A 15,598-nucleotide genomic window follows, 5' to 3' on the forward strand; every position below is an offset into this window, starting at 1 on the left:
GACTCCTATATTTTAAACAATTGAATACATAATAAAAAATAATAATAAACATGATTATTACATACATTTATCGTAGATTTTGAATGATATTACAACATTGACCTAAACAGTCTCAATGTCAAGTCCTTCCAAGCTTTCCCATACATCAATACACTTCCGGTATCCACAAAAAACACTCTATCATACCACAATAGAGTATACAATCGTCTAACACCCCATAATTACTCAAATTGAGCAGTAAACACTAATTGAAGTGAAAAACACATGAAATGGTTGACCGCCCATAATGAACTCATTTGCGTGGTATAAATGACAACCATATCATGTGTGTACCGCCATTACTGCTTTGTCTAGGCTACAGTTAGTTTAAAACAGCAAAAAATGATTTATTAATCACTACACATTTTTAACCATAGCGCCTGGGCTATAAATTTGAACCATAGCACCTAGATTATAAAGTACAGCGCAATTTAAAAATGTTTTAAATTTTATTCAAAATGCTTCCGTACTCTCGTGGTCTAATCATAGACAACGCAAGCAACTATGGTATAGTGAAGACAGAGACCGTCTTTGGGTTCGGACCTAACAGTGACAATTATGTGAACAGCACGTTTAACTCAACAGAGCCGCTGGAATGGATTTTCACGAGGGGCAACTTTGGACAAGGTTCGGTTCCAGGTCAGTACAACTTGCGATCTATTAAATTAGAAGTACTACCACCACCCCCGCCGCACCTTAACCTATTTTTCACTTTAAATCAAAACATTATGTTATAGGCATCATGGAAAAGTAATATTATGCAAGAAACATTCCAAACTCATTATGCCAAATTATATTAATATATGATATCAAAACGTTCAAAAGTTTGGCTGTACACGAGCACGTACACAAGATGTTGTTCTCTTTTATGATATTTGTTAGTACTAAGGTTGAATTATTAAATAATCACTGTTAAATGTGATTAATTTATCACTTTTACCGCGACTGTCGGTAATTATTCATAATAACCGGTTATTATTAATAATTTTCAATTTATCACATTAACCGTAACATATCTATTGAATGATAGTTAAAAACATGATACCTATTACTTAACTAAATTAGTTTCTAAATTCAGCCAGAATCATTCTCATTACAGAAAAATAGACCATACCTTTATTTTTTAGCTGAACCGAACCTAAGATAATTGACTATATTATCCTCTGTCTTGTGTATTTCAGATCCAATAACCTCCCAATCAGATTCACGAGCCTACAAGGACTCCAAACCTAAGACAAGCACCACCACGTCACCTCCACCACAACAACGTAGTAAGAAGATAAAAAAAGGCATAAAGAAACTCAAGAAGAAGCTTAAAAGGAAAGCGAAGAAGACCAAAAAGTGCATCTTCAAGGTCATAAAGAAGGGGAAGAAGAACAGAGGAGGGAAGTTTAAGATGCATAAGAAGTACATGCTGCCTCTGATATTGGGACTTTTAGCTGCGAAGAGTCTGCTGATTCCTATTGCTTTGAAGGCGCTGGCGTTTTTGTCTGCTAAAGGTTGGTAACACCAAGAAATACATACTATGGGCCACAGTTCCAGCTACCCATTTTCGGTAATGTCGTCTCGTTCTATCGCAAAGAATCACCATTTGATGAGAACGAGAGAAAAAAGGGAAATGCGTACCTGAAACTGTGGCCCACTGCACTTTGAATTTACAGACTGTTCATCAACTATTAACAACTAGCTTTTGCCCGCGGCTTCACCCGCGTAAAATTTAGCTTGTCACTGATCGTCATAAATTATAATAGCCTATATTATGTCACTCTGGGTTATAAACAATAATTCTGTAAAGAAATCAAAATCCGTTTAGTAGTTTTTGCGTGAAAGAGTAACAAACATCCAGATTCAGACATCCAAACTTTTGCATTTATAATATTAGTAGGACTTTATTGCCACAGTGCTCCGTTTGATGCGCTATCAAAAAAAACAGAAGAGCAATCCTGGAGATATTTTTATAATTCTTGTATTTCGCATAAATACAAATACATCTTCATCTAAAGTACCTACAATAATATTATAATGAAAAGAGTAAAATGTAAATGTTTATTTAGGAAGTAATCTTTAGAAGTTACTGACCGGATTCTAAAGATTCTTCCACTAGTAAAAAGCTACATTATTCTTGAGTGATATATCTAGGATTTACTTAATATCTTTCTGAGATAGACCGCCGAAATTCACACTGGCAAAGCTAAAAGCAAAACCTATCGAAAATAACCCTATTGTTTTTATTTTTTAGGTCTAATGATGGGATTCTTCTCCACCGTAATGGCGTCGGTCCTCAGTCTCAAAGGCATGTTCGACCACCACCACGGATACCAGAACCGTAAGGACGATACCAAAACCCAAGTTGAAATCATCCAAGTACCTTCAAAGAGCGAGGACAGTCATGTCTACTACGATGATCATTATAACCACTATAAAAGAGGCGACTATGAGTTTATACGAGATTATAACAATTATAACAATCTACCCACGATTATAAGAGCGGTGGAGCACGGAGAATAGAAGTTTATTTATTTGACTTTAGACACCTTTTTCGTTGTCTTGTCCTAGTCTATTTATTTACAATGTTATTGCTATAATTTAACTTATGATTTCTTGTACATACTTTGATGCTAGTTGTATTTTTCAATCGTCAGAGAGAAGTGTATTTTACTTAGTTGTATTAATAAATTGATATTCCTACTAGTGCTTACGTCACTAATTCATACAGCGTTATAATATTTTAGTGATAATACTATAATCATACAAAATACCAGAATAAAGCATTTATTATTTAATGTACCAAAGAACTTCGTGGTTGTTGCATTGTACAAATCTTAAAATAAATCATATTTATTTATAATAAAATTCCTGTGTTAATTTCACCTATAATTTATCCACTTGTCATTGTTTAACATGCCCTATGAAGTACGAAACCATATTGGAAAATGAGATTGATGAAATCTTTGCCAAACTGGTATCAAATAGGTACACAAAGGATTCAACACCTGGAAATCAGTCCTAGAATTAATAAAATCCAAATACCTAATCCCTCTCCAGCTGCTCACATAAACCTTCCCTATAATTTGGTCAATAGAGAAAAATGTTGCTACGACATTATCCATAAAAACTTTTTACTCTTCTGTCACTGACAAAAAACAAAAGCCAACGTTTAAGAATAAAATCTGACATGCAATGACGTTCCCACATATTGTCGACACCAGAATGTAATTCAAAAATAAATCTTTAAATCCGTAAAACAACAAAAAACAAGCAATCAAAAAATGAATACAGACGCAGTCGGCTAATTATAATTCAAGAAGATGGGTAAGAGGAAAAGAAGAATCTTTCCAAAGAGGAAGAGGTCTGTGTTCAGTCGCCCTCATCCGATCAAACGAAAGATGATGATACGCCAAAGGAGGATCAAGGCGTTCTTCCATCGACACAACCCTCGGATATCCATTGAGAGAGGAGTGCGCAAAATGGTGGGCGGATTCTATACAGTATCTGATAAAGTCCGAGATAAGATTGCAGAGAGTACCTTGGCACTGGACAACCCGTTCAGTGCGCAGTTCTACGAAGACCGATGTTGCATCCAATAGCCAAATTGTGTACCAGTGAGAGGCAGAACCATTGCATGTCTATTACATTTTATTTTAAATAGAAAAGATAAATCACATGGCCCTTTTTCATTTCATTTCCTTTTCAAGTTTCACAATATCTATCTATACATTTTATTTTTACTGTATCACGTATGTTTATGTATAGGGATGTGCAAGTACTTGTGATCCCTCTTCGCACTTTGCGCGTATTTTATCCCGCAGATTTATGCAGATTGTTAAGTTCAAGGAGCAAGTTGAGGGCCTGGTGATCTATCACACAGGGATTATACCCCAGTTTAGACACCAGTCTCTCACAAAGGTTCTGTTATTGTAACATTCACAATATTGTAGTATCCATTATTCTTTGTTACCTTTGTGAAGAGAAAATAAACATTTTTTTTATTTATCACATAATCAACATAGTATTTAACTTGGTGTCTAAGATTTGATGTGCTATTTACCACCAAGACCACCAAAACATAAACATCTTTGTGAATTGACTCATTGAATCACACTCAAACTTATTTATTTAAATATTAGCTCGTACAAAAGAGAAATATCGTAGATATTTTTATCAAATTATTTATCTAACACTGTACAAACCGTCAACTTTACAGCCTGCCAACTAACATTTTATTACCATTATACAACTAATTTTTATTTTGTTTCTTTAAGAGTAGGCGCACACCGTTGATTTTTCGTCGGCCGATAGTTTAGTCGGGCAGTTGATCAGTATGGGCGTGTATGGGATTGCGTACACTACGCCGATTCGATTTGGCCGATTCTTCATACAAATTAAAATCGGGCACAACTATCGGCCAACTAAAAATCAACGGTGTGCGCATACTCTTAAAGTAAACTGATTCACTAGATATTTTATAATTAGAAGCAACATTAATTTCCTTCTCTACTAGCAGCTGCAATGAACACTAATTCAATGATATTATTCTTTAAATTCCTGATGCTTCCTCTAATCAACGAATATAAAGTTTCTAATCGTAAAAAATGAATAGTTTAATGTGATTTGAAATTGAAAACCATTTGTTATACTTATCCAGGATCATTATGTACCTAATCTGTTCCAAAGAGATGCACTGATGTAAATTGTGTAATACTCAACCAGAGGTTAAGACAGAATGATCAAAACTTTCAGAGAAATCTCGAGCTTTATTAATATTACAGCGCATTTACTCGGCAAACTTATTTGTAATGCTTAATTTTTTTGATATACCTATAAGGTGTCATTAAATTTAGATCCAGCATAGTTTTAGGTTTTAGCTGTGGTTTTAGTAGTCCTATTAGGACTTAGGCCGGGTTGCACCATCTTACTTTAACTTTGACAAACGTCAAAAATCTGTCAAACTACATACAAAAAACACCCGTTATCGTTATAGTTACGGTCAAAGTTAGGTGATGCAACTCAGCCTTAGACCCGTTTGCTTTTATCTTGTTACTACAAACAAATACAATGACTAGCTTTTGCCCGCGTAGATTTATGATATCGTCATAAAAATAAATGTATAAAAAATAATGATATGCCTAGAATTTCATCAAAATCCATTCAGTAGTTTTTGCTTAAAACATCCATCAGCCCGTCAGCCCCGCCGTTAACATACGTCCATCCAACCATTCACATTTATTATTAGTAGGAGTAGAACAGGACAGGATTGTTACTTTTTCAATTAACTATTTTCCTCGTTGTGTCTAAAAAAGTTCAAGTTACTTCCAGATGATATTTTTTCTCATAATCCTCCATATACTACACTCAAATCAAATAGAAAGTAACTCAGAGTTCAGTGAGCGACCTTGGGCATGATGCATCGGGTGCATGGACCGGGCTGGGGAAAGTAGAGTGGCCTTGACACATTTGGTAGCCCATAGCTCAAGATGGGAGATTGTGGGACGAGATTTTGGAGATATTTTGAGTATTTGTATTGAAATTGAGCGATCGAGAAAGATCTTGAGAGACTGAAGACCTCAAGATAGCGTGGACTGGCACATAGTGATTTATAGCGGTCTTTACGTAAAGAAGTGAATGTCCATCTTCTTCTCAGCATGTCCCAAAAAGTTGATAAGGCAGGCTATACCTATTGGGACGTGTAGAAGGACCCTGAAAAGGGCAAGGTACTAATTAAATTTGAATCTGTAATCTGTCATGAGCTTGAATTTGGGTATTCGTCCAAGGTCATGATCTAAAAAAGTGATACACAAGTAAATTAAAGACGGTAGTTAGTAGTTTTCATGATGATTTGCTAAAGTTATTACAATAACAAGCCAAAATATTGCAACCGTCATTGAGTTTTGCAAGTAAATGGAGAAAATCCATAAAAAGGTGACTCATAAAACTAATATTCCATAAGTATTTGACACAGAATGTATGGATATGCTGAGCACTGCCAAGTGCCAAGACAATGGTTTTATCCCTCGTAAAGTATAAAAGAAATGTCCTAAAAGGATATAATACCAAAAATAACCAGAAGAAAGTTTTATTCAAGCTTAATCAAGACCGATTTACGATATTGATCCTTTTTGACCACACGCAGTTTATTTTTTTAAGTATTTGTTTTATTAATTTAAGTAATAACTGTCCCAAGCTTGTTTTTAACTATGTGAACAACCAAGTCTAAAGGATGATGGGCACAAATGTATGGAAAGTGGTACCCGCTCCAATAGCCATAACCAATATATATTTTAAAAGGCCTTTAGATGTAGGTAAATGTCTGCTATGGGGCCAGATCTAATTCACGTTTTGAAAGCAGTAATTCCACTAAGTATTATAATGAAAGTATAACACAATCATCCATGTATACGAGTATGTATTATGACTACAATCTATTAATATAACTAAAAGAAGCATTGAAAAGGAAAGGATTATACCTACGATGAACTGCCTAAGCTATTAGACCTTTATTCGCTTTCATCATCATCATCGTGATCATTTTAGCCATTGGACGTCCAGTTGAACATAGGCCTCCCCCAATGATTTCCACAATGGTCGGTTGGTGGCGGCCTGCATCCAGCGCCTTCCCGCTACCTTTGTGAGGTCGTCGGTCCATCTTGTGGGTGGACTTGTTGGGTCTTGTGGGTTTATTCGCTTTAGCAACCCATAATAAAACCCTTAAGAAGTAATAAAACTTTAACCCCTTTATTAATAAAAGTTACACCCTAGTTGAACTCTGGCTTAAATTGTCATTTGGTATGGAAATGTCATTTTAATCCAAGGTTCTTCCTAGGTGTAACTTTTTATTAATAAGGGGGTAGTACTTCTTTAAATAAAAATATTTATTTCAATCAATCATCCCCATCAATAATTATAGAGTTAAGGAAGGATGCTGGAACAGTAAAACCTTCCTGACTCGCATAACCTAAGTACCATACGATGGACACGTATGATACTTCTTCTTTTTCTTCCTCGGTCTCTTCCTCCCTCACTGATGAGGATCGCGACCACAGAAAGTGTTCCTCCACAGACTGCGGTCATAAGCTGTGTGGACCGCACGATGCAAACTCCCGCCCACCGTCTTCCTCACCGCGTCCGACCATCTCGTCGGTGCCCTGCCCCGAGCGCGTCCCCCTTCATACTGTATGATACTTAGGTTACACAAAAAGTATCTTTATCTTCGAACGCAACCAGATCTGAGGCTGGTGGCCATAGTAAATGTTGTTCGTCTTGGTAAGACCTTTCAAATGACACTACAAACATTACTATTGGAGCCGGGTACCATTCTGTAAAAAAGTATGTATATCTTCGTACACAACCAGATCTGAGGCTGGTGGTCATAGTAAAAGTTGTTCATCTTGGTAAGACCTTTCAAACGATACTAGACTCATATCTATTGGAGCCGGGTACCATTTTGCCCATTGTCCTTTCGATAAAAGTTGTTTGTAATGATAGAAATGTATGAATTGATAGACCTACTCCAAGTTTATTCAGCAGTAATCGTTACGTCCTTTGGCTCATAAATGATAAACATTTTTTTGTTAATTAAATAAGCTTATGAATCAACGAATCAAAAAGCTTCAGTAAGCTTAAAAACAAGTTGATGGATTATGATGTGCTCAGCATTTATAAGAAGAAAAACAATACGAAATAGAGCACTGACTGTATTGAAAGTTTTATTTACTTAGGAAAAACCTATTTCCATTACGTAATATGAAATATTTCATTTCAGTGTGCTATTTGACAACTTTGTTTATTCTTGCATCTCACTTAGTCCTTATTACGTTGTGTTAAGGTGTATTTGTGACTAATTGATAGTTAGAAGTTTGTATGAGTGTTTGTTGTCATGGTTCTTTGTTGTTGAACGCCTGCCGATGAAACGCCGCATACGCATTTTAGGTAGAGTATGAATGAACGCTCCGAACTTGTACGAGGAAGAAACAGTTTTGATATTTACGATTCTCAGACAAATAAGTATTTATTTATGTTACTTAAATACTTAAAAAACTGTAATTTATTTTTACAACACCTTTCTTCTTTGTCGTCGTCATTAAATGATTAGACTACAAATATTTATAAAAACGTTCTTTTAAAATATTACTTACTATAAAATCAACACAAAAATATGTTTAAACAGACTATACTATAAGTGGCAGATGAGATACTAGTGCTATGCTTTTCCACAACGTTGTTTGAAAAAAAAAAAAACTTTTATGCCTAACGTTACAATAAAACTACTTTGGCAATTCTACGAACTATTAATACTCATTCCTCTAACACATAATGAAGAAAAAAGAAACAGTTAAATGTGGTTCACAAAAATACTGTTCAAGTATCAAAACCTCTCGCTCCGTCTACCTCACGGAACTGAGTTTGTTTTGAACCTATGCCTTACGCATCCCTCCGAATATAAGGCGGAAGTGTCCCGGGCTCGCCTCACTTGATCCTCGAACTCAAGACTGGGAGGTCGTCCTTAGTTTGGAAGACTTTTTAAAGAAAATGAGAGTGTTTGTGTTTCTGATTGTTGCCGTCGTGGCCTGCAGTGCCGCTCCTGGTATCGAAGACGATGGGAGGATAGAGCTGTTCTCTGGAGTGGCTATTGAGAAGTAAGTAAACATAATTTACACTTATATTAAATATTATAAAGAGGAAAGATTTGATTGTTTGTATTGAATAGGCTCTTAAACTACTGGACCGATTTGGAAAATTCTTTCACCACCAGAATTTCTACATAATTTCTGATGTACGTAGGCGGTACAAAGCTCGCTGGGTCAGCTAGTTTTAGGCTCGCTTTTGATTACAATCTCAACCGGAGGGTGGTGCCCAAAAGGTTCCTGTTCACTCGTTCGATAGGTTTAATATCGATTATTTAGACTGAATTTAAAAAAGACAATTGGATATTAGGTAGATATTAAAACTTTTCCTATTGGTTTGAAATCATAAATTAAAAATAATAATTTTACGTTATCGTGAACGTCCTAACCAAACTGATTAAATAATTTGCAATGTTGTTTGCAGCTGTGTATAGTGATTATGTGAATCCCACTTTGTATTATTTTTAATTACACTAAACCCTTATTTCATAATAAGTAACATAATATTTTACGAGTGCATTAATCATATTGTGATACTTAATTTTAACTTAATTAAATTGTCATCCAATCCAAGCTCCAAATCACGATGCTTTGACTCACCAAAGCCCAAGTCATGAAGACTGAAAACCTTGTCTAATGACAAACATAATTAAGTTACTTGGAAATCTTCGTTTGGTAATTAAATTTACTCTTTGTTTGTTCTAAATACATTAAAAAATTCCTCAAAAATGAGTAACACGCATCCTGTTAACCTCAATTACGTAACATGGCGTAACACACAAAATAAATGACGAACTGTTAGTGATTTACCATGAAGCACTTTCTACTGTTAAGGAAAGCTAACAGCCTGTTACACTAATTCACCATTTACAGATGACACGTCGTTAACCGTTTAAAGGGACTCGTTTCTCGCTTGACCGCACCTACTGACAGCTTAATTTTAGAAGTAAAACAATGTACACTTAACTGCTTGACTTTACAGGAGTTTACATAATAACGCTCGTATTCACAAACGATGCTTGCAAGTGAAACAGCTAATCGAACGCACAGCGTTGAATAGAGCTCTGTGATTTATTCGTATTTCACCCTGTGCGTCCACGCACACTGTGAGACCTAATAGTAATGTTTTTATCATAGAAAACTATTGTAGGATACGCATGACTGAAATCTATCGTGTACAGAATACGTCTGCTATAAGTTCTTATTTTATCCCAATTTTCGTGTAGGTATAATTTTTGACTTTTTTTTTATTTTGGAGTAAAACAGATAACAGAATCGGCAAGGTAACTAAAAGATGGTTTAGAAGACTGTGTTTTAAGCAAATAAAATTATTTGATTTTGATTTGATTTGATTTGATTTGAAAGAGTTCTATTTAGAACTGAGTTATCAATTAGGCACTAAAAAGTGTTTGATGAAGGTACGATTTGTAGTATGCAGGAATTAAATAATCATAGGTACGTACGGCAATCTGCGGAGGTTTTAATATTGTCTTTTAATTTTTGTTTATCAATAGCTATTATGAAAGTAGGAACAAAGTAATTCAGAACAAAGTAGTTCAGTCAAACATTTAACAAAGTACGGATTAAGAGCTAGATTTTAATTCCAACAGTACAATAGAAGCGAAAGTTAAAATCTTATTGCGTGTAACTATTCTTAATTAACTCTTTCTGATGAGGATAATCTTTTTAAATCATATGTGATTTATTACCTTCTTTAACATCCAAGTCATCGCTTTATATTAAAAGTAAAATAAAAATAGCCACAAACATGTAGTTGCAGGTTAATTGTGAAAAAAATAAAGTAAGTTTTTATTAAAACCTAAAAATAATACAACTATAAATCATCATCATCATCATCATTTCAGCCATAGGACGTCCACTGCTGAACATATGCCTCCCCCAATGCTTTCCATGTTGATCGATTGGTAGCGGCCTGCGTCCAGCGCTTCCCTGCTACCTTTACGATGTCGTCGGTCCACCTTGTAGGTGGACGTCCCACGCTGCGTTTTCCGGTACGCGGCCTCCATTCCAGAACCTTTCTGCCCCATCGGCCGTCAGTTCTGCGTACTATGTGCCCTGCCCATTGCCACTTCAGCTTGCTAATCCGTCGGGCTATGTCAGCGACTTTGGTTCGTTTACGGATCTCCTCATTTCTGATTCGATCTCGCAAAGAAACACCAAGCATAGCCCTCTCCATAGCACGCTGTGCAACTTTGAGCTTCTGTATAAGGCCTATAGTGAGAGGCCACGTTTCCGAGCCATAAGTTATCACTGGTAACACACATTGGTTATACACTCTAGTCTTCAGGCATTGAGGTAATTTGGACGAAAAGATGTTGCGTAGTTTCCCGAACGCTGCCCAGCCGAGTTGGATTCGACGATTGACCTCCTTCTCGAAATTGGACCTACCTAGCTGAATCGTTTGTCCGAGGTAGACATACTTGTCGACAATCTCGAGAATTGAGCTCCCAACTGAAACTGGGTAGGGCGTAACATGGACATTCGACATAAGCTTCGTTTTGTCCATGTTCATCCTCAGGCCTACCTGTTGGGAAACTCGATTAAGGTCTACTATAAATAAAGAACTGATACTGCAACATTTAATTCGCATGTATGTATTGTTTCAAAATATAATATAAAATAATAATGTTGCATTAAAACATTAATTAGAAAGGATGAACAATTATTTAATTTTTATTTTCATCGTTCACACACCTGATGAGGTTTAATTATTTTTTATTACCTATTTTTATTATTTTAATAAATAGGTACGTTTCTACTTGGTCCGTTCGATTAATACTACTCGTATACGGAAATCTATATTATACAGATGTAGACAGAATGCAGATGTAAGCTCAGAGTATCCACGAGGTGAACGAATGACCTCTTATAGGTAGCAGGAAGGCGCTGGATGCAGGCTGTTACCAACCGGCCAATCTGGAAATCATTGGGAGAGGCCAGGCAGTGGATGTCCCGTGGCTGAAATGATGATGATGCTGTAGACAGAAGTTAGTCCACTAAAAGTTTGTGTTAGCCCATCCGATCCGATTACATGTACCTAGATCATCGTAATTATCATCATCATCTCAGCCATAGGACGTCCACTGCTGAACATAGGCCTCCCCCAATGCTTTCCATGCTGCCCCGTTGGTAGCGGCCTGCATCCAGCACCTTCCTGCTACCTTTATGATGTCGTCGATCCACCTTGTGGGTGGACGTACATGTAGATAGTCGATTTCAATGTTTTCTTTTCATTTCTACGTACCAAACTAAGTTTCCATAATTTAAAACTCTTGCTTTTATAATATTTTTGGTACCTAAAGAATCTGTAACTAATGTAAAGCATAGATGTTTCTATAAAAAATATTCTTTACAGGGACGCGACTGGAGAAGAACAACTGAAGGTCAAATTCGAACCCGGAGAACTGAAGGATGCTGCCAGGACATTCGCAGAAGGTAAGTCCTAAAAAAGTCCTCCTAGGTCTAAAATCTCCTGTGACTAATTTGAAAACTAGAACAGCAATTACCTACATCCCTAAGTTTGAAAGAGCCATAACGTTTGCACATAGCACCTTTGACAACTGACATAATGATATGGCAATGTTTAATACGAGTATGCTGTCTATGGTTAAAAAGATGACTATAATAAACCGACGGTTTATGAGTTCTCGTGTTAATCACACAAACTACGAACCTCAGTGAGATTCGAGTCCACCACGACTATGAAGCAATAAAGTGGTAATCATAACCCACTACACTATTGACTCTGTAAATGGCTTATATCACCAAACCAATCATCTTTAGATTAACACGTTGGACGCCACGCGGCTCACCGGTGAGCCTCGAACAATACAATTTCCATTGTGTCTAGCGTCTCGGCGTTCAATGACTTAAAGGTTAAGCACAAAATTTCTTCCCTGCAAAAAGGAGCATCTCCAAAAAGTCCTGTCCTATTTTTAATACCCACATACTGGCCAAAATTACTACTTATACCATACATATTATTATTCTGTGCCTATACTCCGAGTGATCCAATGAAAAAGAAAGTTGTCCAAACCAGTTCATTGACCTGTTATGTCAGATCGCGTAACCGGCTCGGTCAAGGTTACGCACTGTTACGCGATGCATCGCTACGACTACGTAGACCTCGTAGCGGTTTCGTAGCGCTAAGGAATGAGTTTTTATGTTAGTATGAATTACTATGAGGTATCACAGTGCGCGTGGTCGCACAGGGTGACATACGAACCAATCACCGAGCTCTGTTCAGCGCTGTGCGTTCAATTTGCCGCTTCACTTAAGGAAGCATCGTTTATGAATACGGGTATTTATGTCTTTCTATCATCAGTCTGTAAAAGTAACCTTGGGGACTAAATATTAAATTAAATTAAATTGATATTTACTCGGGAAATATGCTTCAGCGTAAAATTATTAGGAGACCTAAAAATTCCCGTATTTGATTGTTTTATAAAGTCAGTTAAAAACACGCGCATATACTAAAGCGATCATCGACACATACAAACTCATACATATAGATTACGAATAAACCACAATCCTCAAGGTTCAGTGACCCGCTCCACGCACGCTCCTCTCTCGGTCAAGGTGATCTTGTCTGAACGTGCAGTTACTTCATAGTTCAAGTAAAGGAATCATGTGGTTAAAGTATTAAGGACTAGCTTTTGCCCGCAGCTTCACCCGCGTGAAATTTAGTTTGTAATTATAGCCTATATTTTATATTATTCTGGGTTATAAACAATAATACTGTAAAGCTTTATCAAAATCTGTTCAGTAGTTATTGCGTGAAAGAGTAACAAAAATATTAACATCCAGACATCCATACAAACATTCGCATTTATAATATTAGTACGATTTGTCACACTGGATGCGGGCAGCGTACAGGACGGTCGTTATGGAAATCCTTTAAGGTTCAGCCAAACCAACGCGATCACACGCGATCAGCCGGCGTACAGCGATGGCGATCAATGCATTTAAGTCTGATCCGCATCGTTACACGCCTGCTAATCGCGTGTAATCGCGTTGGTTTGGCTGAAGCTTTAAATGAATTGATCGCCATCGCTGCACGCCGGCTGACGGCATGTGATCGCGTGGGTTTGGCAGAACTTTATCTATCCTTGATTGTAGAAAGTCTAGCATTTGACTTATGTGGTAGAAATTAACCAACAAATGAATTAATACTTATACTCGTATAATGATATTAAACAATAGTGCTAAAACTTTTCTTTTTTCTCCAGCTCGAGGTAAAATCAAGAAGTACACGCCTCTACTCACCGGGATCGGCGTCAAAGTAATCGCCGTCCTTGGTCTTCTATTCGGAGGCCTTACCCTCCTCGTGACTAAGGCTCTGGTGGTGGCTAAGCTGGCGTTCCTGGCTGCTGCGGCCTTGGGTATCCAGAAACTGCTGAGCGGAGGTGGTCTTAACAATTTAAGTGGCAAGGTAAGTGGATTATTGACAATTTTGTAACAGTAAAGCTTTGTACTTACACTGAAAAAAATGTTTGGTTACTGCTTACACAACAAAAGTGACCACCGAACTAAGTGTTAACTATAACCAAACTGAGTCTAGCTCACTACAGAATTATTTGTTTAATTTACATTTGTTCCTCATAACCAAAGTGTTCGGTGGTCACTTTTGTTGTGTAAGCAGTAACCAAACATTTTTTTCAGTGTAGTTATAAAGTTTTAAATTCTTCAACGATTGTAGGGAAACTCATTATTAAAATTTTACGTCGCAGCCCGTAGCTAGGTCGCCAAGCTTAGATAAAATCAGCATCTCGATCATATTTAGTGTCATTTATCACAACCTAACAAGTGATAGCGATACTTTACAATAATTTTAGGATCCAAGCCAATCACATGGTTAAATTTTTCCACTACTTAACTATACAGTTACTATAAAATTAACTAGACGTTATCGTGTAAACAGAATTTATTAATGAATGTAGTGGATAGGCCTCTTAGAATATTACGTCAATTAGCCCGAATTTGGCTATTCTCTTCCATCCGTTCAAACATTTACATATTATTTTGTATCGTATTATTTATTGTTTTTAAATATAATTTATTTTCTTTACCAGATCGCCAGCTTCCAGTCGTCTCCCCAGCAGTGGTCATCGCCCACAGCGTCAGCAGCATCCTACCCCTACGCCAGGTCATCCAGCATAGCTCAGGACGCAAACGACCTGGCCTACAAAGCACAACTGACGTCATAATGACTCATCGAATAATAGGTGCAATAAAAATTGATTGGGGCATAAAATTCGCAAGGGATAAGTGCAAATAAATCAAACTTATAGCGCCGTAAGGTGCTTTAATACATAGTAATTTCTAGTGTAATTTTTTTCACTTATGCCATTTAAGAATTATTGTATGCTCACTGTGGAATTAATTAAGACGGCTGAGAGCCAAATCACACGATGCGTTGCGGTGTCGCTGCGTCGTCTTAAGCGAGGTTTAGACTAGCAATAAAATTTGCAGAAGTTGATCCGCAAGCTGTCACTACTGTGTAAGCAGATGTGACAAGCCAATTTCTGCAAGATTTACACAGTAGTGACTGTCTGTCACATAGAAATATCTGTGGCAGTGCGGCGACGCCGCGTCGCGTGATACGGAGAAATTTTTACAGTGCGGCGCCGCAACGCATCGTGTGCTTTGGCTCTTACAACAATAATTTCAGTGGGTAAATATCTATTGTAGTCTACAGCTGATATTGTGCGAATGTTAGTATTGAATTTGCAATATTATTTTTATAGTGTTAATGTATTTTAAAGAAGTATGTTGTATGTTTGTGGCTTGGTTGATAGAGATTGAGTATCTTACGTCATTCCTTTCAATGATCTTTTAGTAACGTTAATAGATTTATTATAACTAACAAAAATAAGTTTTAAAAATTTTAAAATGAGTTTTAAATTACGTTTTTGTAA

The 15,598-nt window shown here is 36.7% G+C and overlaps 2 protein-coding genes across 2 annotated transcripts; both read left to right on the forward strand.

Annotated features, from left to right (window-relative positions):
• The first annotated feature begins 397 nt into the window (after positions 1-397).
• LOC135083872 (uncharacterized) lies at positions 398-2,689 on the forward strand. The gene is made up of 3 exons (XM_063978615.1): positions 398-678; positions 1,221-1,538; positions 2,279-2,689. Exons 1-3 carry the CDS (start codon positions 498-500, stop codon positions 2,545-2,547), a joined length of 768 nt encoding a protein of 255 aa, XP_063834685.1. The 5' UTR covers positions 398-497; the 3' UTR covers positions 2,548-2,689.
• A 5,831-nt stretch (positions 2,690-8,520) lies between these two features.
• Positions 8,521-14,969, forward strand: LOC135083992 (uncharacterized). Its single transcript, XM_063978751.1, has 4 exons — positions 8,521-8,672; positions 12,037-12,116; positions 13,910-14,112; positions 14,753-14,969. Exons 1-4 carry the CDS (start codon positions 8,566-8,568, stop codon positions 14,885-14,887), a joined length of 525 nt encoding a protein of 174 aa, XP_063834821.1. The 5' UTR covers positions 8,521-8,565; the 3' UTR covers positions 14,888-14,969.
• The last annotated feature ends 629 nt before the right edge of the window (positions 14,970-15,598 follow it).

Source organism: Ostrinia nubilalis, chromosome 24 (assembly GCF_963855985.1).
Source record: "Ostrinia nubilalis chromosome 24, ilOstNubi1.1, whole genome shotgun sequence".
NCBI classification, from domain to species: domain Eukaryota; kingdom Metazoa; phylum Arthropoda; class Insecta; order Lepidoptera; family Crambidae; genus Ostrinia; species Ostrinia nubilalis.

What these genes read in the sequence shown, in the direction of transcription:
- LOC135083992 (XM_063978751.1), top strand. Translation starts at nt 8,566, where the DNA reads ATGAGAGTGTTTGTGTTTCTGATTGTTGCCGTCGTGGCCTGCAGTGCC. An exon ending in TGCCAGGACATTCGCAGAAG is followed by an intron (nt 12,117 to 13,909) that starts GTAAGTCCTAAA and finishes TTTTTTCTCCAG; the next exon opens with CTCGAGGTAAAATCAAGAAG. An exon ending in TTAACAATTTAAGTGGCAAG is followed by an intron (nt 14,113 to 14,752) that starts GTAAGTGGATTA and finishes TTTCTTTACCAG; the next exon opens with ATCGCCAGCTTCCAGTCGTC.
- LOC135083872 (XM_063978615.1), top strand. Translation starts at nt 498, where the DNA reads ATGCTTCCGTACTCTCGTGGTCTAATCATAGACAACGCAAGCAACTAT. An exon ending in TGGACAAGGTTCGGTTCCAG is followed by an intron (nt 679 to 1,220) that starts GTCAGTACAACT and finishes TGTGTATTTCAG; the next exon opens with ATCCAATAACCTCCCAATCA. An exon ending in GGCGTTTTTGTCTGCTAAAG is followed by an intron (nt 1,539 to 2,278) that starts GTTGGTAACACC and finishes TTTATTTTTTAG; the next exon opens with GTCTAATGATGGGATTCTTC.